Source organism: Lampetra fluviatilis, chromosome 1 (assembly GCF_964198595.1).
Source record: "Lampetra fluviatilis chromosome 1, kcLamFluv1.1, whole genome shotgun sequence".
Lineage (NCBI taxonomy): Eukaryota > Metazoa > Chordata > Hyperoartia > Petromyzontiformes > Petromyzontidae > Lampetra > Lampetra fluviatilis.
Genome location: NC_136275.1, coordinates 35,678,442 through 35,702,519, shown reverse-complemented (window position 1 = coordinate 35,702,519; position 24,078 = coordinate 35,678,442). Strand labels below are relative to the sequence as shown.

General features: G+C 55.3%; 1 protein-coding gene across 4 annotated transcripts in view; it reads left to right on the top strand.

Moving 5' to 3' along the window:
* The first annotated feature begins 11,883 nt into the window (after positions 1–11,883).
* The window catches only part of LOC144935097 (uncharacterized), a 117,393-nt gene continuing 105,198 nt past the window's right edge, over positions 11,884–24,078 (top strand). For 3 of the 4 annotated variants that reach the window (XM_078861497.1, XM_078861506.1, XM_078861477.1), the window contains exons 1-2: positions 11,884–12,802; positions 21,786–22,418. In XM_078861497.1, coding sequence (XP_078717623.1) covers positions 22,040–22,418 — 379 coding nt within the window. In that variant the 5' untranslated portion in view covers positions 11,884–12,802; positions 21,786–22,039. Of the gene's footprint in view, positions 12,803–13,609; positions 13,657–21,785; positions 22,419–24,078 lie in introns of those variants that run through there. The other variant, XM_078861488.1, reaches the window with a different exon arrangement.

The following is a 24,078-nucleotide window of genomic DNA, read 5'->3' as shown; positions in this document are numbered from 1 at the left end:
CATCACGCAAACGCCGGTCATACTCGCGGCAGCGGCTTTCGGCTAATCGTCTAACAAAAGACGGTCCCGTCGCTGCATCGCGTGGCGCTTTCAGATGCGCGCTTCTGCGGATATCTGGAACGTTCTTCCTTGCGATATTAGGAAGCCACTGGAGGCTACGAACTTTCCTTGCCCCGCACCTCCGATTATCACGCTTGTCAACGTACGATGCGAAGAAATATTATTGGTTCTTTTGGTAAAGTCACGTAGAAGGGCTGCTTGCGTTGTGGCCGAAACGTCGTGAGAATTATTTATTATGTTTAATTTTTATTATTTTATTACTTCCCTTCTACGTGACTTTACCGAAAGAACCAAGAAGACGCGTCCCTGCAGTCACGAAAGCTTTACATCGGTGCGAAGAAAGTTCAATATACATACATATACCATAGGCGTGGTCCGCACTATATGCGTGCGATGTCAAATGACACAGTTATTATATCTTCCAAGACGTATTCCCACCTTGAGTGATAACCAACTTCTGCTTTGGCCTAGAGACTCAAGAGCATCGTGTTGTTTAACACGTGGTAGGCTTTCGCGACCAATATTGTTCATAATCAACGATTTTTGGGTTTAGATCGCGTTATTTATAAATGTGTCGTAACCCTCCACCACCCGACACGGCCAATCAGTAAAAAAAAAAGTGTCACGTTGACAAAAGACAAATAGTTCACTGCTTTAGCCCACCGGTGTGTTGAAGCGTGAAACCACAACATTTACAATTTGAGTACGACGTTTCGCTGGTAATTACATCCAGCATCATCGGGCAATTCGCCAGAATGGTGAGGAGACACAGCAGAGACACAGCAGAGCCTCACCATTCTGGCGAATTGCCCGATGATGCTGGATGTAATTACCAGCGAAACGTCGTACTCAAATTGTAAATGTTGTGGTTTCACGCTTCAACACACCGGTGGGCTAAAGCAGTGAACTATTTGTCTTTTGTCAACGTGACACTTTTTTTTTTACTGATTGGCCGTGTCGGGTGGTGGAGGGTTACGACACATTTATAAATAACGCGATCTAAACCCAAAAATCGTTGATTATGAGCATCGTGTTGGCTGCTTGCCCCGATTGTCGGCGACAGGGGATCGTCGGGCGTGTGTTCGCAAGGAGGAAAACAAAATCAATTGGACCAAAAGGAGCAACACATTCGCCAGTCACTCGCCAGAATAACTCCTGGACACTATACATAGAGGTCCGCAGAGCTTTGGCGATAATTTGGCTCACCGACTCGCTGCCTTCCCATTGGCTGTGCTTTTATCGCGCCCCCATTGTGTCGTGCTCCGTCTTTGAGAGTGTAATTATTAATCTAAAGTATTGTGATACACCACACGAATAATAACAACAACAGCATCGGCAGCAGCAACAACAACAACAATGGAGTGGCAGCTGAGGAATGTAACGCGTCCGAGAGGCAACGGTGCCCCGAGGAGATGGAGCGATGAAGTCAGCCGGTGTGCAGGTGCTCAGGCGCAGTGTCACATCGCATGATGGTGACAGGTGGGTGGGCGGGGGGAACAAGAGGGCTTGGTGAAAGCCCTTCATCCAGCAGTGGATTGATCATAGCTGATTATGATGATAATGCGAAACTATTCACGTTGTGCGGGTCTTATTTACTCCCCCCATCCCCCCCCCCCATCAATCTAAAATTACGTTTCTTTAATAGAAACACATTGTGCCAAAGAGCCCTAGCATCGTATGCAGGTTGTGGTATTAAATGGGGAACACGTGCATTGCGTCTTACACGTGGGGGACTCGGTAGAGCCTTGGAACGCACCACGTGGCGGCCGCTACGGCATTGGGACTAGTCAGCACGGCTCTGCATTAGGAATTCCACTACAGAATCAAGACGGCAAATGCGCTCACCGCTAGGCACACCGATACACGACATTCACTGTGAAGCCGCCAGGATTGGCTCGACGGAATCGTCAGAACGCACGCACGCACGATCGATCGCGAGTTTTTCCATCTAGGAAATATTTTTAGTTTTTTTTTTTAAGATCACACGTAAACACGCGCTTTTCTTACGCGCGCACAGAGTTCATGAATTTCGCTACCAGCGTAAACGCAAGATACATTTACGCGTTAACACGCGTCCGCTATGTGGTGTGCTGTCGCGTTGGTTAGCACACTCGAACGATCAACCCAGCAATGAGTTAGAATTTCCTGACACGGCTCCCCCTCCTCTCAGCGGCGTGGCGAGTGATTACCGAACCGATTCTAAGCCCGCCCCTTTCGTGCCAACCCACACGGACCGGCTTGGTGAAGTATGGTCAAACAGCCATGGCCGAGACGATGTCGCGAGGCCATCAATCTAGCAGTAGATTTAATTCTTAGATAAATAACACCTCAAGTACAATTACAGGCAATGTTAACAAAGGAAGCCTCAAAATAGTTGTTTTCATTGTTATTTTATTTACGTCCTTGTAAAGCTGACATCTCGCACTGTTAACGTGTTTATAAATAAATATAGCAATATATACACATATATAAGCACATGATCATACAATGGGTAGTCGCGCGCATGTGTATATATATATACACATGCGTGTATGTGTCCTATGAATAAACGCAGCTCCCGCCATAGTAACGTGGAATGCCCACTGATTCAGGGGCTGTAGTAGATACATAAGCATCGCTTCAATGGCTCACCGAGCACGCAATCACGTTGACGTTTCACTACACAGTAGTGCGTGTGAGTGTGTGTATCTATATGTGTGTATGCGCGCACACAGTCACACAAACTATTCCTTACCATTCGCCAATCGGGTAGCGTCTCTCCCCCCCCCTGCCACCGCTCCGACCTCCCTTCCTCGTCTCCGGCCGACGGATCACCGCGCGCAGGGAAACTCAGATCCCTCCTGACAAACAAAACGAGCACACAACGGCGGTGGTAGGAAGAGAGGAAGAGGCCGAGGAGGAGAGGCGGTGTATTTGTCAGACCGTGCCCACTTGCCTGCAGTCGTGATGCGCTATAGACGAACCAACGGCGCGCTCTCTCTGCAAAGCAAAGCACCCACACACGTGAAGTAAACGCGAACATGATTTTTTTAAAATGCTTTTTTTTATATCATGATGATGCCGCGCTTCTGTTCTCTGCTTTTCTCTTTCTCTCTCTCTCTCGCCCGCCTCCCTCCCCCTCTTCTCTTCTCTCGTCGCGTCTCCTTTTCTTCTGCACGCTTATCTCAAAAGGGGTCGGCGTTTGGCGAAAGCCTTGTGGCAGACTTCCCTTCCCCCACACACACACGCCCCAGTTACCCAAAGACAAAGATACCCCGTATAGCCTTCAACAGACTGGTGGGGCGAGTGCTGTTAGCGAGCACCTATGAAGGCCGAGACGGCACACGAGGGGGTGGGTGGCCAGCACCACGCCCGGTCGCCTTTGTCTTCCCAGTGGCGATGTTTACACACCGCACCAGGTACTCATTTAAGGCCGAGTCAACGTAAGGGAGGCCCAGGACCGGTTCAGAAAATCATCACTGGTGTTGGCTGTGAGCGGGAATCCAACTCGAGTTGGCCGGGTTTCGCGGCGCCGCGCGCTAACCGCTGCACCACCGCTCCGCACGCACATCCAAACACGCGCGCCCGAAGTCACCCAAAACAGACCAACTCACCACCACCGACACTCTCCTACCCAGCCCCCCCCAACATCCACCCAGCAGTCATCAAAATAATGAAATAAATAGACAAACGTATAAACAATAAAGAGGAAAATAAATCGATACATGCGCGGATAAGACAATGAATAAACAAATAACGTGGGGGTCAAAATAAACAGCGGCGCGCGGGCGGCGTGGTGCCGGAACATCGCGCCGGACGAGAGCAGAGCCGCGGTCGCTGTTCTCAAACCTTCCCCTCCCCCTTCTCCGCCACCCCCTAGAAGAAGAATAAAAAATAACAGAAGACGCGGTGGGGTCCCTTCGGAGTCTCCAAAAGTCCTGGACACCTCAATGGGGCAGAGCACCTTGCGTCCTCACACTTGGCTCTCGGATTCTCGAAAAGAACGCCGCTCTCATCCCGTTGCTCCGTCCGAGAAACGATGTTGGGACTGGCCAGGGAGACGATGTTGGGGTTGGCCACAGAGGCGAGGTTGGGGTTGGCCACATAGACGAGGTTGGGGCTGGCCACAGAGATGAGGTTGGGGCTGGCCACAGAGACGAGGTTGGGGCTGGCCACAGAGACGAGGTTGGGGCTGGCCACAGAGACGAGGTTGAGGCTGGCCAGGGAGACGAGGTTGGGGCTGGCCACAGAGACGATGTTGGGGTTGGCCACAGAGGCGAGGTTGGGGCTGGCCACAGAGACGAGGTTGGGGCTGGCCACAGAGACGAGGTTGGGGCTGGCCACAGAGACGAGGTTGGGGTTGGCCACAGAGACGAGGTTGGGGCTGGCCACAGAGACGATGTTGGGGCTGGCCACAGAGACGAGGTTGGGGCTGGCCAGGGAGACGAGGTTGGGGCTGGCCACAGAGACGAGGTTGGGGTTGGCCACAGAGACGATGTTGGGGTTGGCCACAGAGACGAGGTTGGGGTTGGCCACAGAGACGATGTTGGGGCTGGCCACAGAGACGAGGTTGGGGCTGGCCAGGGAGACGAGGTTGGGGCTGGCCACAGAGACGAGGTTGGGGCTGGCCACAGAGACGAGGTTGGGGCTGGCCACAGAGACGATGTTGGGGCTGGCCACAGAGACGATGTTGGGGCTGGCCACAGAGACGAGGTTGGGGCTGGCCACAGAGACGAGGTTGGGGCTGGCCACAGAGACGAGGTTGGGGCTGGCCACAGAGACGAGGTTGGGGCTGTCCACAGAGGCGAGGTTGGGGTTGGCCACAGAGACGATGTTGGGGCTGGCCACAGAGACGATGTTGGGGCTGGCCACAGAGACGATGTTGGGGTTGGCCGGAGAGATGAGGTTGTTGACGCAGCACAGAGGGAGACGAGGCCGAGCAGCAGACGAGGTGGTTGGGGAGGGGGGCAGGCGATGGAGAGAGGCAGGCTCGGGCCGGCACAGGAACTCGTCACTCAGCGACGCTTCATCGCTCATCCGTAATCCCCCTGCAGGGCCCCGCATTCATGCGGTCCATCCGTCATTCCACATTCATTATGCCGCGAGCGGCGACCACTCGGCTCAGAGCCGCCGCCGCCGCCGACGCCGCCGACTCTTCCAGAAGAAAGGACGCGAGCAAGAAGGACGAAGACGACGACGATGATGATGATGGTGGTGGTGGCAACGATGATGATGGCAACGATGATGAGAGATAATGGCTACGGCCGACGGCAATGATCGTGATGATGACGACAGCGATGGGCAATAATGTGCTGCTGCTCCGGCTGATGGCGATCATGATGATCGCGATGATGATGACGGTGACGATAAGCGACGACGGAGACGCTGGCGGCGACGGTGATGATGACGCGCGATGATGTTGATAACGACGGACGGTGACAATGATGAGCGATAATGGCGAAGCTGGTGTTGGTGGTGATGATGATGGCGCCGCGCTGGCTGCGATGGCGACGAGGAAACACAACGAGGCAGCAAAGATGGCAGGACGAGGAGACAGTGAGGGCTGGGTTGTCCCTATTGTTGCGAGATCCGCCCCGTGTCTTCCTCCCCGAGACCCACACAGCTCCGTCGCCACGTGATGACCACTAATGGCCGCGGACGGCGAGCGAGCGGGCGAGCGGGAGAGACCGCGGATCCGTTGTTGTTTTTCTTCCTCTTCCCCGGGTTCCTCTTGTTCCCTTCTCTCCTCTCGTGGCCGCGTGGCGGCGGGTCCAGCGCCGAGCGCGCGTTCCCCGCCGCCGCCTCCTCCTCCTCCAAGCTGCTCACCCATCACCCACAGTGCTCCCTTCCACGCCGTGCATACACACGCACACACACACACGCGCGCACGCGGACACACACGCGGACGCACGCCCGGGTCTCAACAATTCCCAGTGGATTTTGAAACCAACCCGCTCGCTCGCGCACGCGGCAAAGAGAAAGATCTCCCGTGTTAGCCTTGAAACACCGGACCGGTTTGGTGGCAAGTGCTCTCAGAGAGCAACCTACCCATGGACGGAGCGGTACGTGCACACACGAGAAGGTGTGTGGTCAACGCCACGCCCGGCCGCCTTTGTCTTCCCAACGCCGACGTTTACACCACGCACCAGATATACTCACTCAAGAGTGAGTCGAACTCGGGGAGACCCGGCGCCGTTCCATGTTGGGTCGTCGTGTCGGTAGCCGTAGTGCGTTAACACTACGCTACCGCTCCTGCACACACACATACATGCAATCGTCACGTATATACTTGTATATACGTATATGGTATAGGATTCTACACGCACATACATACACATAGGCACGCCTACAAAGGCATGCAGACACAAAGGCAAAGATACCCCCCACCCCCGTATAGCCTTGAACAGACTGTTGGGGCAAGTGCTGTTAGCGAGCACCTATGAAGGCCGGAACCGTACACGAGGGGGTGATTGGCCAGCACCACGCCCGACCGCCTTTGTCTCCCCAGTGGCGATGTTTCCACACCGCACCAGGTACTCATTTCAGGCTGAGTCGACCTAGGGGAGGCCCAGGACCGGTTCAGATAATCGTCACTGGTGTTGGCCGTGAGCGGGAATCGAACCCGGGTGGCCAGGTTCGTAGCGCAGCGCGATAACCGCCACACACACACACGTCCGCGAATGACAACGCTCCACGTAAAGACAAAGATCCCCGTATAGCCTGTATAGACTGTTGAGGCAAGTGCTCTTCTAGACTACATGTTAGGACAGACAGGTCGCGAGGAAGTCTTGTTGCCAGACCCACAACCGTCCGCCTTTGTCTCCCCAGTGCGCGTCTTTTAAACACCGTCATTTTAAGGACCAGCGTATCAATGGAAGGCCCATGACCGGTTCAAATACACGCCACTGATGATAGCCGTGTACGCGACGAGGTTGGCCGGAGATGAATCACGCAAATACAACGCCTCCCCCCGCCTCGGCATAGCCCACACAGGCTTTTGGGGCAAGTGCTGATACGTACATATCACATATATATGGTCAAGGCTACATACCCACGCAAAGACACAGATCTCCCGTATAGCCTTACCAGATTGTTGGGGCAAGTGCTGTTAGCGAGCACACACACACTCGTGTAGTGAGAGATACACACACCTACCACAACCCCATTTCCGCCTCTCTTCCATTCCCAGCACTTTCACTCAATCATTCACACACGCACGCGCATACATACAGAGACAAAGATCCCCCGCAGATAATTCACGGACTGTTGGGTCAGGTGCTGTAGGCGCGCACCTATGAAGGGGGTGGTGGCTGGGCCGGAACCACGCACGGTCGCCTTTGTCTCCCCAGTGGGCGACGTTTAAACATCGCCACCAGGTACTCATTTAAGGTTGAGTCGACCTAGGGGAGGCACCAGGATCGATTTAGATAATCGTCACTGGGTGTTGGCCGTGAGCGGGAATCGAACCCGAGTCGTCGGGTGCGCTGTGCAGCGCGCTAATCGCTGCACCACCGCTCCCCACGTGGGCATGCGTATATATACATGCCCACAGGCAAAGACAAATATTCTCCTATAACCTTACAGTCCGTTGGCGAAAGTGCTATTCGCAATCACCTAGCATCACTGACACCGCTCAGCAAATCACCCGCAATGCGTCCCATCACGGCCAGATGTCGGAAGCCAAGCAGGATTTTTTTGAAGCCTGGATAATATTGATTGGAAGGGTTTCGCCGTCGTGCATGCAACATGTTTTATAGGCGTTACGGGCAGTAAGAAGGCAGTGCAGCAAATATCCATTGTTGTACTATACTTCCATGCTCCCACGTAAATGACCCCCCCCCCCCCACACACACGTCGCCTTCAACGAGCAGCGTTGGCGAGTTGTGGTCAAACAACCCCCACATACCTCTGGCGCGAGCGGGTCCATTCAGAGAACAACCGCTTGATTTCCCCGAACGGCGGTTCCCTACTCTATTTTATCGACCCCGCGAGGGATGATGAGCCGAGCCGAGTCATTCCCCAACCAGGATGTAAACTCGCGACCACGGCGAGCGGCGGCCAACCGGCCAGATGGACACGCAAGGACGCGCCTGCGTGCCGAATGAAGCCGGAATGCACAGATCGTGAGCTAAGCCGGCTTGAGCCTGGCTAGGGCTTGGGTGAGCGACCACCACCATCCCCAGACGATGGTTATTGGCGACGGTCCTGTCGTGTTGGGCAACAGAGAGGAAGGGCAGCACGGAACATTGTTGTACTCTACTCATACTGCCCCACACGTCTCTGTTGTATTCATGAACCCGCACTGCATGTTAAGTATGGTCAAACAATATAAATAAATAACCGCCGTGCATTTGTACACAACACGATTCGACCGCGGGTCTCCCCACCAATTCCAACAGTTTCCACTCCGCCACAGACAAAGATCCCCCGTATAGTCTTCAGAACTGTTGGGGCCGATTGCTGTTAGCCAAAGCACTTACGAAGGAAGCGGTCGGACGGCGCACGAGGAGAGGGGGCGGTGAGGCCGCCTTTGTCTCTCCAGTGGAGATGTTTGCCGAGTACAAAGACAAAGTTCCAACCCCCCCCCCCACTCCGCCACGAAGGATAGCCTCAACAGACTGTTGGGGCAAGTGCTGTTCGCGAGCACATTTGAAGGTCGCCTGCTTGAGTCGACCGAGGCGAGATACCCACACCAAAGACAAAGATCCCCACCCACCCCGATAGCCTTAACAAACCGTCGGGGCAAGTGCTGTTCGCGAGCACTTATGAAGGCCGCCAACGGAACACGAGAGGGGTGGGGTGGTCAGCACCACGCCTTTGTCTCCCCAGTGGCGATGTTTACACACCGCACCGGCTACTCATTTGAGGCTGAGTCGACCTAGGGGAGGCCCACGACCGGTTCAGATAATCGTCACTGGTGTTGGCCGTGAGCGGGAATCGAACTCGGGTCGCCGGGTTAGGATAACAGCGTGTTAACCGCTGCACCACCGCTCCCCATACCACACTCAACACAGACGAACGTTCACACTTACACGCAATCTACACGCATTCACGTGAGCGTATAGATTCAAACACTCCCATGAAAAAAAAAACACCGCCCCGCCGTCTTTATCTCCCCAGTGGCTGATGTTTGCATGTCGTAGCAGGTACTAATTTAAGGCTGAGTCGACCTATGGAAAGCCGATCACAAGCGCCGATATTACTTGGCACTGAATCGAACTCGCTTGGCTCGGGGTTCGTGGTGCAGTGCGCTAACGCGGCACCACCGCCTCTACACACAAGACAAAGATCCCCCGTATAGCATGAACGGACTGTTGGGCCAAGCTCTGTAAGCGCGCACCTACACGAAGGCCGGAACCGCACGGCACACACTCGGGGGTTGCTAGGTCAGCACCACCACCACGCTCGGCCATGCACCTGGTCATAATTTCCGGCTGAGATAACCTAGAGGAGGCACAGGAACTGGTCCAGACAATCGTCACTGGTGTTGGCCGTGAGCGCGAATCCAACTCGCATTTCTCCAGCATAAATACGGATTCTGATTCTGTTGCGCAGTGCGATAACCGCTCTCCGCACGCACGCACACACGCACGCACACACGCACGCAATACCACCCCTGCACCGACGCGTCTCTCATATGCAGCAGTTTCCACGGTCGCACAGACACGCGGATTCACGCACCACACATACAAAACAGACAAAGCTCCCCCGTAAGGTACGGTGGCTGCACAACGCTGTTAGGAAAACTGAAGGTCGGAAGGGCACACGAGGGGGTGGTAGGCCAGCATTACCCTCGGCAGCATTTGTCTCCTTATTGGCAATGTTTAAACATAGCACCGGTTTACTCATTTGAGGCTGAGTCTACCTAGGGGAGGCTCAGCAGCAGTTCAGATCATCGTCACTGGCGGTGGACGTGAGCGGGAATCGAACTCGGGTGGCCGGGTTCGTAGCGCAGCGCGCTAACCACTACACTACCGCTCCCCACACAACCACACAAAGACAAAGATCCCCCGTATAGCCTTAATAGACTATTGGAGCAAGTGCTGTTAGCGAGCATCAACGAAGGCCGGCACGGCACACGAAAGGGCGAGTGGCCAACACCACGCCCGGCCGCCTTTGTCTCCCTAGTGGCGATGTTTACACATCGCATCAGGTTACTCATTTGTGGCTGAGTCGACCTAGGGAAGGCCCAGGACCGGTTCAATTAATCGTCACTTACGGTGTTGGCCGTGAGCGGGAATCGAACTCGGTTTGCCAGGTTCGTAGCGCAGCGCGCTAACTGCTACATTGCCGCTCCCCACACACACCGACACACACCAACACATACACCGACACACACACACCGACACACGCACACCGACACACGCACACCGACACACGCACATCGACACACGCACACCGACACACACCAACACACACCGACACACTCACACCGACACACACACACACCGACACACTCACACCAACACACACACACACCGACACACACACACACCGACACACGCACACAGACACACGCACACAGACACACACACACACCGACACACACACACGCGATCATCTAACCGACGGCTCTTCCCCATTCCCAGCAGTTTCCACAACCACCACCCGCTCGCCTCGCACTCGCACGCGCTACAAAGACAAAGATCTCCCGCGTAGTCTTAACCGACTCTCAGGGCAAGTCATCTTTAGCGAGTAGCACCTATGAAGGGCCACGCGGCACACGAGGGGGTGTTGTGGCCGACACCACGCCCGGCCGCCTTTGTCTCGCAAGTGGCGACGTTTACGCGCCGCACCAGGCAATAAATTGTGGCTAAATCGACCTAGGGGAGGCCCAGGACCGGTTCAGACAAATCGTCACCGGTGTTGGCCGTGAGCGGCAATCGAACCCGGCTCTGCCCAGGTTTCGAACCAACGCAACGCGCTAACCGCCACGCCACCGTTCCCCCCACACGCGCGCACCTACACGCACGCACGCGCATATATGCATACACACACGCGCATATATATACACACACACGCGCAGCCCTCCATCACACATCCCACTCTCTCTCTCTTCCACCCCCGTCCCACTCTGCACCACCATCTCCGCCGCCCGCGCTCATTCACGCACTCCGCTCCCCCTCCTCCCCTCGCCCCCCGCGTCGCTCACAGCTCCAGAGAAGAGCGAGCGAGCGAGGGAGCTTCCCGCCATCTCATTCTTTGACCGCTTGGCCTCGTTTTCCTATCCGTACGACTGTGCGTGTGTCCGTGCGTCCGTGCGTCTGCGCTGGTGGAGGAGGGAGAGGGGGGGGACGAGGCTTTGAGAGCGGACCTTGTGTAGCAGGGGAAGGGCTGACGGGGATGGATGGGCCGCCTTGACACGGTCAGCGCCGGTAGGAGGGGGGTGGGGCGCGCCTGGAAACGGCGCCCGCAAAGAAGAGGGGGGATGTCGAGGATGGGGTTGGGGGGTAGGGCTCTTGCTTGCAAGGCGGCCCTGGAAACGGCCTTTAATAGTTTGGGGCGCCTTGAAACGGCGGCCGCGACGGCGCAGGCTGACTGCTCTGGCCAGCAGCCAATCAGAGGCGTGTTTACATAGTCTGATGGACAGCGTTAAGCATGCAAGCCCCCACCCCCTCCCCCCCCTCTATCCCCACCCCTCCCCCTCGGCCCATCACCCCCCCCCACCCCCTTTCCGCACTGCACCCCCACCCCACCCACGCTCGCAGCCACCCTTCCCCCCCTCGAACAACCACCCTCCTACCCCCACCTCCTCCTTCCCCCCACTCACATGCGCACCCCTCCCCCTCCCTATCCTCAACATCCGCGCCCCTCCCCCCACCTCCATTGTTCCAACAAGCAGGCGCGACAACACAACAAAAAAAAACTATTCCAGCATTCAAGGCAAGGGGCTCGGGCTCGAGCGACTGACGGGGGAAAGTACAATCTGTAGAGAGCGCAACAGCCGACGCCGTCGGTCGTTGGGCGCTCGCCTATTCCACGTAGCCCCAGCCAGAGCAGAGACGGGGGGAGGGAGAGAGGAGAGAGAAGAGGAGGAGGAGAGAGCGGGCAGGACGCATGAGGAGCAGCAGCAGCAGCAGCAGGAGAGAGAGATATGTTGCCAGATGTAGAAGCGAGACTTGCGATTTGACTAACCTCTTCGACTGGCGTCTTGCGTGTCAGATGTGACTGGCCTGCCCGCACGACCGCTCGCCTTGCCTACCACTCCATAATATATATATAGTTCTATATATACCTACGTATAGATATATGTACATACATCGAGCGGAGTTTTTTGTCCCCGTTCTTCTTCTTCTTCTTTCGGAATCTTCCACGACTCCGGTGCGATCGGAGGAGAGGAGCCGGCGGACTGTGCGGAGTTTTTGTTATTAAACAAAAAAAATCAAGTTCGACCTCGTTATTCAACCCACCCCCTCCCCTTCCTACCGGACATCGGTAGCTGTACCACCACCACGACCACCACGACCACCATCATCATCATCACCACTTCTGCCACCGCGCCTGCCACCTCGTCGACTTCGATTCGCGTCGTTGCGTCGCTGAAGAAAAGCAAAACAAAAAACCAGAGACACTAATTTATCGGGGAAAAAAATGAAAAGGCGAAGCAGGAGGATTTGATATCGGCCGAAGAATAAATATTTACGTCTAAAATGGTTGTGGTGATGCTCGGAGAAGGAGGCATTTGGATGTATATCGATCTCCAGACGCCGACTCGAAGACTCGAACCTATTGCGGATAAATAAGAGCAAACCTTAACCGACCGGTAAGAACGTTTTTCATTTTATTCCATTTGCACACACGCACACACCGCTGAGTTGGTGTTAGACGGGAGTAGTCAGGAGGCACGGGGAGACGCACGTAGGGAAGAAGAAGACGAGAGGGTTCGTGGGAGCCATGGCGAGACACGGAGAGACGTGCGCGTGTGTGCGTGGTGCTGGCCACCCAGCCCCTCGTGTGCCACAGTGCCGGCCTTCATAGGCGCTCGCTAACAGCACTTTCCCCAACAGTCTAAGGCTATACGGGTTGGGGTCTTTGTCTTTGTGTGTTAACACGAGGTAGTGGATATTTAACGTTTTAAGGCAAACACCACACAGACGATAGTTCCACCGTTTTAATCATCATCCTCAACGTTAAACTCACTTCTGCATGCGGACCTCCCATCCCAGACCGCGCGTGGTGTGGAGGGTTCATTCGACCGATTCTTCACGCTCGTAGACCGGCTCAAATCGTAGTTAGCACACGGCACACACGACAACAACGACAACAATTGAAATAAAACAGCCCAACACTCGGGACCGATTCTACCAAACCGAACGCCGTTGCGCAGTTGATGTGGGCGCACGCGAGAGAGAGAGGAGAGGGGGGGGGGAGAGTTTGGCCGCGCGCTTTGATGTGGCGCGGGGGTTGCGGTCGAGCCGAGGTTGCCACCGACTCCTGGCTACCTCCGTTCGCCGTAACGAGTCGCTGCTATCGCCGGGCTCCTGAACCCGGCGAGTAGGAGCCGACTCTGTCCGTCCTCTGTCCCGTACCCCCTCGACCTGCACGCCGCCGCCGTCTCTCGCTCTCCGCTCTCCGCCGCACACTGACTCGACCCCCGCGGATCTCGTTCAGTCGCCGGTCGGTTGGAGGAGACTCACGGGGCCAACAGAGCGCAGTGATGAAGGGGGGTAGATTCATCATGGGTTGGGGTGGGTGGCGGTGTTACACGGACACAAAGATAACGGCTAGAACTGTGCGTAGAGATTTACTTTATACGTGACAGATATGCACAAGATACACACACACACAACGCATAGGGAATATGCATCGCTTTGCTTAAAACTAGGATACACAACAAAAACGACGAGGACGCATGGATGATAACAACACAGATGTCGCGAATGCATACAACGCGCCGTATAGGCACGATGCGAGCTGGACGAGTGCAGACACAACGTACACAAAGGAGAGAGACGGACAACAAACGCGACACAACATACTCACACTGTGTATACCGAAGGTACACTACAAAGACACGGCACACTGATGACGAATAGGCACACGGGCGATGCGCACGTACCGATATACACGCAGGACACGGGTACGCCGAACAGAGTAGGCACACAACCGAGACACTACACGTGGACAATGTACGGACATAACGTCCAGAGATACAAGATACACAACACCCAAGGGCCGACGTGTAGGCGATACATGGCATAGACGAAAGTTGCACACACAACACACAGGGATCGAGCTCTAGGCACGATATACAGACGGATACGCAAGCCAACACATGGGCCATGCACAGACACTAACACGAACACGCAGGTGATGTTTGGATGCAGCACGACATAGGCACACTGAACGCCACATACGATCAGAACGCCTTAACGATGTGTGCAGTGCGTATTTAATAATGAAACTAAAGGGTCAACACAAGCAGACATTGTGTATGCACACAGCGGACACAACCAATATCACATAGAGACGTATGTTGAACTTCTTTCACAGCCAACGTGGCCAATCGTGCTCATCGGAGGCGAGTTGTCAGGGCATGAGAGACACAAGACACCACGAGGTCGAGGTTTACATGCTCGCACACACAGCATAGGGCCGATGTTTATAAAGTCCGTGACTGATGTACGCAAGATGCGCTCTGCACGCGTGGAAGATTCGTCGAGTTGGCAAAGATTCGCGAGACGCGCAGGCGGCGAGTCGCTGTCGAGACCCTGGTCACACGCCTCTCGTTGTGCAGTATGCACGTTGCATACATTAAAGTAACACAACCCCACGCACACGAGACGATGCACATAGACACAACGCGGACGCGGCGTGAGCCCGTTACGAATGCGTAAAAACACACAGAAAGACGGCGGATAGAGGAGCCGCATAAAACAAAAAGATAGAACGGGCAACGCAGATCAGATCGCATTGGGCACAACGCACAAAGCTTCGTTGTTGGACCCAGTGCAAAGAAGACTGACCAGGGGCATGATGATACACAACACGGGCATGGCTATACACACAACACGGTTACACAACGCATGGGCACAACGTGCACCCGTGGCACGGAGAGGCACATCGCATAGGCAGCACAACTGCAGAGCTGCACGATGCCTGATCGTTGTGACGATGTAGACACACACACACGTGTAGGTATACAAAGGCAACATACACACACGCGCGGCGCATAGACATGAAGTACACAACACGGATAGCGACGTTCTGAGGACAATAAACAGATAGAGACGACACATTGCGACAATATAGCCCCATGCATAATATATACGCGACACGGGTACAGCTCGTACACACAACATGGGCCGCACATGTGTTGGGTACATAACGTGTAGGGTGTATAAGACACACATACGAGTGGGCATACGATAGGCCATGCGTAAGGGCGATAGAACGACGCGAGCCATAGCCACGGGGGAATGGTAGGCAGGCCGTATAGGCGCAATGCATATGATAACGACACGGCGCATATGCATAGCATGCAGACAGAGCACATGGGACACAGCACTGGAGGAACATACCGAGACACAACACAGTGAGAGTGTCGGCACGAGACACAAACGGATTTCACGCGATCGACACGGCGACCAGCGTATGGGTTATAACACACGGTACAGGAATTAACAGCATGGCAACGATGTCGACAAACCACACAGACACAACAGACACAGTGCATAGGCACAAGTATAGACACAACACCGCCACGCAAGACGGACAGCACAGGCACGACACGCACAGGATGGATCCGCATCTGAGCACAATGTAGACCCATAGCGACGGCAGGAAGGCACAACGCGCAGGGAACACAACTCGCAGGCAGGGCACACGTGCGTAGCATATGGGGGGTACTCTTATACGGAAAAGAAACACACAAGGACCACAGTGCTTAAGGATAACATCGACGGAACGCATAGATCGTCAATACACGAGACAGTGACGTTATATAGACAGACAGAGCACAGGGACATTTTACACGCCTGTAACAGAGAGGCGCTGGATACTCGGCAGGGGCCGTATAAAGACGACGGCCACGCATCGACACAACACATCGCGATGGCACGACACAGACGCAACACAGGGGCACCCGTACGTCGATTGAAACGCGTGAGTACGAAACAAAAGAGAAACGCATCGAGGCTACGAATGGGCAGACAGACAGACGCGTACAACAACGCAGGGACACAAAGACAGCACAGGAAGAGAGAGATCGGGCCGAACACACATTTTGCCACAACACAACGGCAGCATAACCACGGCACGCAGGCACGACGCACAAAGAGAACGCACGTATACACTCTACGGGATGCACACGGGCACTTATGTATATATATAAAGTGGACGTATATTGCCGCATGCTCACAACACACGGGCATGAGCGAGATGGAGTGCACAGGCGCAACGCGCGTACGCAGTATGCCGACGACACGCAAGCGCGCAAGTGTACCACAGACATGCACAGAGACTCACGCGACGCGAATGCATAGCACGCAAATGTAACCTGTGCGAAAACATGCGGGCAGCATACGCAGCGCACATGCACAATACGCAGGAGGCACGCCGAGACGCAAACGCGCAGGGAACAAAACGGGGGATGCTCAAAGTAGACACACGGAGAATATAGCATACGTGGAAGCAGAAAGTACACACACACACGCACACGCAGAAATGATTCGACACACAGACACACAGAAAACATCGACGCGACAGAGACACGCAACACACACACGCCGAGACGATTCGACTTTTCACATCATTCACCGCGTGCCACGGACTCGAACTCGTCCCATAACCGGGCGCGCGCGTCGCGTGTCGCTGCTACCGAGACGCGATGCAAACACGAGATTTGCCGATGCATTCCAACAACCGCCACCACCGGCACCACCACCACGAGTACCGCAACCACCGCCATTAATGACAATCATCGTAACAACGGAACGCGACGGAGACGCGACCGAACAGAACGTTTCGCGGAATGCGAGACCCAAACACCGCTATCGAGAAAACGCCAAAAACACAACAACAACAACACAACAACAACAACAAAAAAACACAGAAGAGGATCGCTTCGTCCGCCACACACAGCGGCGACCGCGATGCCCGCGACTTTGCCGTCGTCTCTCTCGCCCGCTCACCTGGGCACCGACGTGTTTCACGTGCGGAACACGCCGGTGCCCAGGTACGCGGCGGCACGAGACAGCCCAGGTAGCAAGTAGCAAGGGCGGCAAACCTGCCACGCAGGTGGGCGCCAAGAAGCGCGTGCCGCGGGAGGTATGGGCTAGGAGGGTTGATGATGGAAGCGAGAAGGCATGTGCTGGGAGGTACGGGCTATGGTATGGACTCGGATGTCCTGGAGGGAATTGGCGGCATAAAGTTTGAGATGGTGGTAGGTAGACGCTCGAAGGGATAGGCGAGTAGGTAGTCGCTACGATGTATGGGCTAGGAGGTATGGGCTGGGAGGTAAATGATAGGGGGTCTGGGCTAGGACGTGTGGGCTATGAGGTATGGGCTCGGAGGTGAGGGCTGGGAGATGCGTGCTCGGGGTCTGGCTAAGAAGGTGGATGTTGCGACGTGTGGCCTGTGAGGTAGGGCTCGCAGGTAGATGTTAGAAGTTGTGGGCTAGGAGTTATTGGCCAGGAGACGTGGGCTCGGAGATGGATGCTAAGAGGTATTTGCTAGGAGATGTGGTCTCGGAGGTAGAAACCAGGAGGTATGGACTATGAGTAGTTGCTGGGAGGTTTTGTCCAGGAGGTATGGACTTGGAGGTAGATGTCAGGAGGTATTAGCCAGGAGGTATGGACTTGGAGGGAGATACCAGGAGGTATTAGCCAGGAGGTATGGACTTGGAGGTAGATGCCAGGAGGTATTAGCCAGGAGGTATGGACTTTGAGGTAGATGTCAGGAGGTATGCACTCGGAGGTTGATACCAGGAGGTATTAGCTAGGAGGTATGGACTTGGAGGTATTAGCCAGGAGGTATGGACTTGGAGGGAGATACCAGGAGGTATTAGCCAGGAGGTATGGACTTGGAGGTAGATGTCTGGAGGTATGCACTCGGAGGTTGATACCAGGAGGTATTAGCTAGGAGGTATGGACTTGGAGGTATTAGCCAGGAGGTATGGACTTGGAGGGAGATACCAGGAGGTATGTGTGGACCAGGAGCCCGTGTCGGGAGCGAGAGGGTGAGTCCGGGCGCTGTTGTCCGGGCAGGCGGCATCTGTGGCCGTTCACTGCTCGTTCTGGGCAGACGCCACTTTCTAGACTCCCTCTCTAAGCACGAATGTAAGCTTTATTTTTTTAAATATAGTTTTCACGATAAAGTACTATGCAAGGCAGGGGGTGTGTGTGTGTAACTTAGTACACGTTGAGCCCGGCCGCGAGTGCACGGTCTGTGCTTTAAACGAATCCGTCGCGACGGCATCTGCCCTCTGCCCGTCGCGAGCATCACGGTACCCCCCCCATCCCTTCCCCCACTCTCCTCTCTTTTTAAATAACGCATTTCTAAGTTGTTAAACGTTTGGCCATCATAATACCGTCGCATCCGCCGCTGGTTTCTCTTTAGAGTTACGGGCGCTGTGCATGGAGCCATGAGAATCCGTCAGCTGTAGCCGTCTGAAGCTGATGATGTCTTCTGCCGTTCTTAGATTCGGCCCCCCTCCATCCTAAATACCCCCCCCCGCCACACTGACTTCGTCCAGTCCGGCTCGATCGCTGCGGTCAAAGGCTCCGTGGCTACGAAGCCGACGAACCGAGTTCGATCCGCGCTCATGGCCAACGACGATTATCCGAAACCCGTCGACTGGGCCTCAAACGAGTAAGGCAGTGCGATTAGTAAACATCGCCACTCGGGAAACAAAGGTCGTGGTTCTCTGGCCATCAACCCTCCCCCCAACCCCCTCGTGTGCCGTGCCGGCCTTCATAGGTGCTCGCTAACAGCACTTGCCCCAACAGTCTGTAGAGGCTACCAGGGGGGAAAACTTGGTCTTTGTGAGCTGAGCTGAAGGTTTACGCCACCCACACACAGACGCTCACTCCGCGTGCGAGTCGGAGTCGCGCAACATCGTTCGCCTCCCCACTACAACAACAGCAACAGCATGACTGGTGGCGTTATTAAAGGGAGGTTTTAGACAACGCACAGAGGCAATGATCAGTGGGAGCAAGTGCTGTTCGCGAGCACCTACGCACACTGACACACGAAGACAAAGACACCAACACAACATTATAGAGACGCGGACACCACGCATACGCACTGCACGTGCTTATATGGATACACGTGCATAACAACACACGTATACACTCATACAGACACACACCTACACTCATGTAGACACGTACACATACAGACACGCCCCAATAGGCACATAGTTGCACACACATACCATGCATATACAAACATCACTCGAATAGCATTGAGAGACTGTTGGGGCAAGTGCTGTTGGCGATCACCATACACCCATACACACACACACATGGCCCAATACACACACATCACATACACGCCATAAAGAAGGGCAAAGATCCCCTATATAGCCGTAACAGACTGTTGGGGCAAGTGCTGTTAGCGAGCACCTATAAAGGCCGGCACGGCACACGAGGGGGTGGGTGGCCAGCACCACACCCAGTAGCTTTTGTCTCCCCCAGTACTGATGTTTACATATTGTACCAGGTGCTTGTTTGAGGCTAAGCCGACCTAGGGGAGGTCCAGGACCGGTTCAAATGTTCGTCACCGGCATTGGCCCGCGAGCGGGAATCGATCTTGGGTCGCCGGATTCGTAGCGTAGCGCGCTAACCACTACACTGCCCTTCCCCACAGACAAAGCTCCCACCGCCCCGGCCCCCCGTATTACCTGAGCGTACTTTTGGGACACGTGCTGTTAGCGAGCACCTTCGAAGGGCGGCACGGCACACGAGGGGGTGAGTGGTCAGCACCACGCCCGGACCGCCTTTGTTTCCCCAGTAGCGATGTTTACACACCGCATCAGGTACTCATTTGAGGCTGAGCCGACCTAGAAGAGGCCCATGCCCGGTGCAGATAATCGTCACCGGTGTTGGCCGTGAGCGGCTATCGATCTTGGGTCGCCGGGTTCGTAACGCAGCGCTTACCACACTACATGACCGCTCCCCACACACACACACGACACAACTCACCTATAGCTACACAAAACACCACACACGCATCCCTGTAGACATACACACACACACAAACACACGCCACACAAACACATCCCATATAGCCGCGCACACCTATAGACACACAAAGCCGCACAGGCTAAAGCATAGGGGACGGGGGGGGGCAGAGAGAGAGGGGGTAAAATCGTTGTTAACGTGATTGCCTTGTTTTATATTCGGCTCGTGCGTGCATATGCCTAATGCAATCAAGGCCCACGGGGTGCTCTCCCCCTTCAGTGAGAGCTAAAACACGGGGGCAACTCATGAGCTTTGCAGACCGCCAACACTGCCCCTGCCTACGTATCATGTATGTGTACAGACACGCGTGTACATAGACGGACTCACACGTGGACAGTCTCGGACAACCCTGTAGGCGCAAACACGCGCTCTTCGAGAGAGAGAGAGACACACACACAGAGAGGGGCGGCTTTAAGATGAGAACCACGTTGCCCGTGTGCGTGTGTATGTGGGGCTGGAGCGGTGGCGTAGCGGTTAGCGCGCCGCGCTATGAGCCCGGCGACCCGAGTTTGATTCCCGCTCACGGCCAACACCGGTGACGATTATCTGAACCGGTCCTAGACCTCGCCTAGGTCGACACAGCCTCCAATGAGTACCTAGTGCAGTGTGAAAACATCGCCACTGGGGAGACAAAGGCGGCCGGGCGTGGTGCTGGCCACCCACCCCCCCTCCCCGTGTGCCGTGCCGGCCTTCATAGGTACTCGCTAACAGCACTTGCCCCAACAGTCTGTAAGGCTGCATGTCTGGACGCTTATACAGACACCTACAGACATCACACACGCGCATACACACACACGGCACCTCGAGATCCACGCACCACAGACGAAGGGGAGATCCACTGTGTAGTCGACGCGGGTGGCGAGGGCAAGTGCTGTTAGCGAGCACCTATTAATGCTGTCACGACGCACGAGGCCATTTGGTATGTCCAGTAAACACAGCACACAGACCTTTGTGGACACACCACACACATGAAGACAGCTCCCCGTGTCGGCTACATCGGCTGTTGTTGGGGCGAGTGCTGTTCGCGAGAGAGAAGACACACGCCGATGTATAAGTATACACATATAAAAAAAAGACAAATACAAAGACCCCCCCGTATAGCCTGAACATACTGTAAGAGCAAGTGCCATTAGCGAGCAACCTATGAAGGTCAGAACGGCACACGAGATGTTGGGTGGCCAGTATCACGCCCGGCCGCCTTTGTCTTCCCAGTGGCGATGTTTTTACGCACCGCACCAGGAACTCATTTGAGGTTGAGTCGACCTAGGGGAGGCCCAGCACCGGTTCAGATAATCCTCACCGGTGTTGGCCGTGAGCAGGGAATCGAACTCGGGTGGCCAGGTTCGTAGCAAGGCGCGCTACCGCTCCCCACATATACAACGCACCAACACAGACACGGAGGGAATGCGGCGGGGAGGCTTTAAGCGGTAGGCTCCAGTGAGTGCGAGTGCATACGTGTGTGTGTGTTGTGTGTGTGTGTTGTGTGAGTGTGTTGTGTACGTGTGAGTTGTGTGTTGTGTACGTGTGAGTGTGTGACTTGTGCCCATTCGTATCACTTTGCAGCTCAACACGATCGTGTCGCCGCCAAAAAAAAAAAAGCCCGCACAATGACTTCTCGGGGAGTATTCGAGGAAAGTGCCCCGTAGAGGCGACGCCGATCTCCATTGCCGCCGTCCGCTTCGCTACCAGCGCGGTCGGACGGAGCTGACCGCACTACTGCTGCTGCTGCTGCTACCGCTGGAGGGTTGTGGTGGTGGTGGCGGTAGTGGTGGCGGTGGTCGTGGCAACCGAGGAAGACACCGAAACGGACAACGGCCATGGACGCCCGCGAGTTTAACCACTCCATCCAGGCAGCGGCAGGGGCATCGTCTCAAGCACCGCCACCTCCGCCGCCTCCTCCTCCGCCTCCTCCTCCGCCGCCTCCGTTACTGCAGCGCGAGACGAGCGGCGGCTCTCTGAGCGGCTCGCAGCATCAAGCGGCGGCTCTGAGCCAGCAGCAGCAGCAGCACCACCACTCGCATCACCACGCGCACCATCACTCGCTGGGGCTTGCGCCTCCTCCTCCACCGCAGCCTCCTCCGCCACCGCCGCTGCACGCCTACCGCGCGGCACGCATCTCAGCGCACGGAGCGCTCGCCCCGACCTACTCGCCCGACAAATACTACGCGTCCACTCTACCCATGGCCGGAGCCGCAGGTACGAGCGAGCGAGCGTCGCGTGGCGTCGTGCACTTCGAGGAGACTCGGCAAACGCACTTGGGGTAACCCACGCCGCGAGTGAGTGTAAGCGCGGCTGCGTGGAAATCCGGCATTTCGTGCGCGCCCTCGCAAGGAATGTGTGCATGTATGTGCGCACACGCGCGTGCGTGTGTTTGTACATGTAATTAATAAGGACGGGGAGCGGTGGTTATAGCGCGTTGACGCTACGAACTCGCGGGCCAGAGTTCGATTCCGTGCTCACGAGCCCATCGTCGCTGGCGGAGAGTTTGAACGGGTCTTGGGACAGACCCTCTTCGGTCGATTCAGCCTTAAATGAGTTTTTGGTGCGTCGTGTTGACATCAACATTGGGGGGACAAAGGAGGCCGGGGCTGATGGTGCTGGCCACACCACCACCCCCTCCCCCCCGTGTGCGGTGTCGGCCTTCATAGGTGTCCGCTCATCGTACTTTCCCCACCAGCCGATGTGTAGGGGGGGAGGGGGTCTTTGTCTATCGACAATTCTTGGGTGCTCGCTCACAGCAGCTGCCCCAACAGTCTGTTTTCATCACTTCTATAGGGGTCGTGTTTGTGCCGATGTGCTCACGCGTATACACGTGACCTCGAAGTGCACCTAGCATGGCACAAGCGGCTATTGCGACGTCACCGACATTTAGTGGCGTATTCCGGCTGTTGTATGTGAGTGTGTGCGTGCGTGCGTTTGTAGATAGACACGGACATTATACTTATAATCAGATTCCGCATCATCATCATCAGCAAGTAATTAATACGATCTGCTAAGCACATGCGGGTTTTTCGCGAGTCATCATGAACATTACAGGCATCATCATAATCGCCATCGCCACGCTCGCCATCATTTCCAGTTAACTGGACTGGTTTCGTGTGAGCGGAATCATCATCAGTAGCAGCATCATCATCATCTGGTTAGCTTATGTGGCTGGTTATGTGTATGCTAGTAGATTGCCATCACGATCAAAAGATCGAGATATCTTTGAGAGGATCGCCGCGACTGGAATCCTCACCACCAGAATCATCATCACCACCACCATCACCAGAATCATCATCTCCACAAAGGCAACATCACCTCCTGTTTACAGAGCGCCATTTCACGAGAACATCGCCACGCAGCGCGAAGTCTGGACCAAAGCGAACAACGACATGGCCAGCCATACAATAATTTGTGCTCACACACACACACAGTGTAACACACGCACACACACACTGTGTAACACACACACACACTGTGTAACACAGACACACACAAACAAAGACCCCCGTATAGCCTGAACAGACTGTAAGAGCAAGTGCCATTAGCGAGCAACCTATGAAGGCCGGAACGGCACACGAGAAGGTGGGTAGGCAGCGCCACGCCCGGCCGCCTTTGTCTCCCCAGTGGCAATGTTTCCACACCGCACCAGGTGCTCATTTGAGGCTGAGTCACCCTAGGGGAGGAGGCGCGGGACGGGGTCAGATATTCGTCACTCGTGTTGTGCTATGAGCCAGGAATCGAACTCGGGTCGCCGATTTCCTCTGCACTTCTGCATCCCACAGGCATACACGTGCAGCACACGCACGCACACACAACTCGTACATGCGTGCGCATCGCAATGTGCATATGACGCGTACACGTACACACGCGC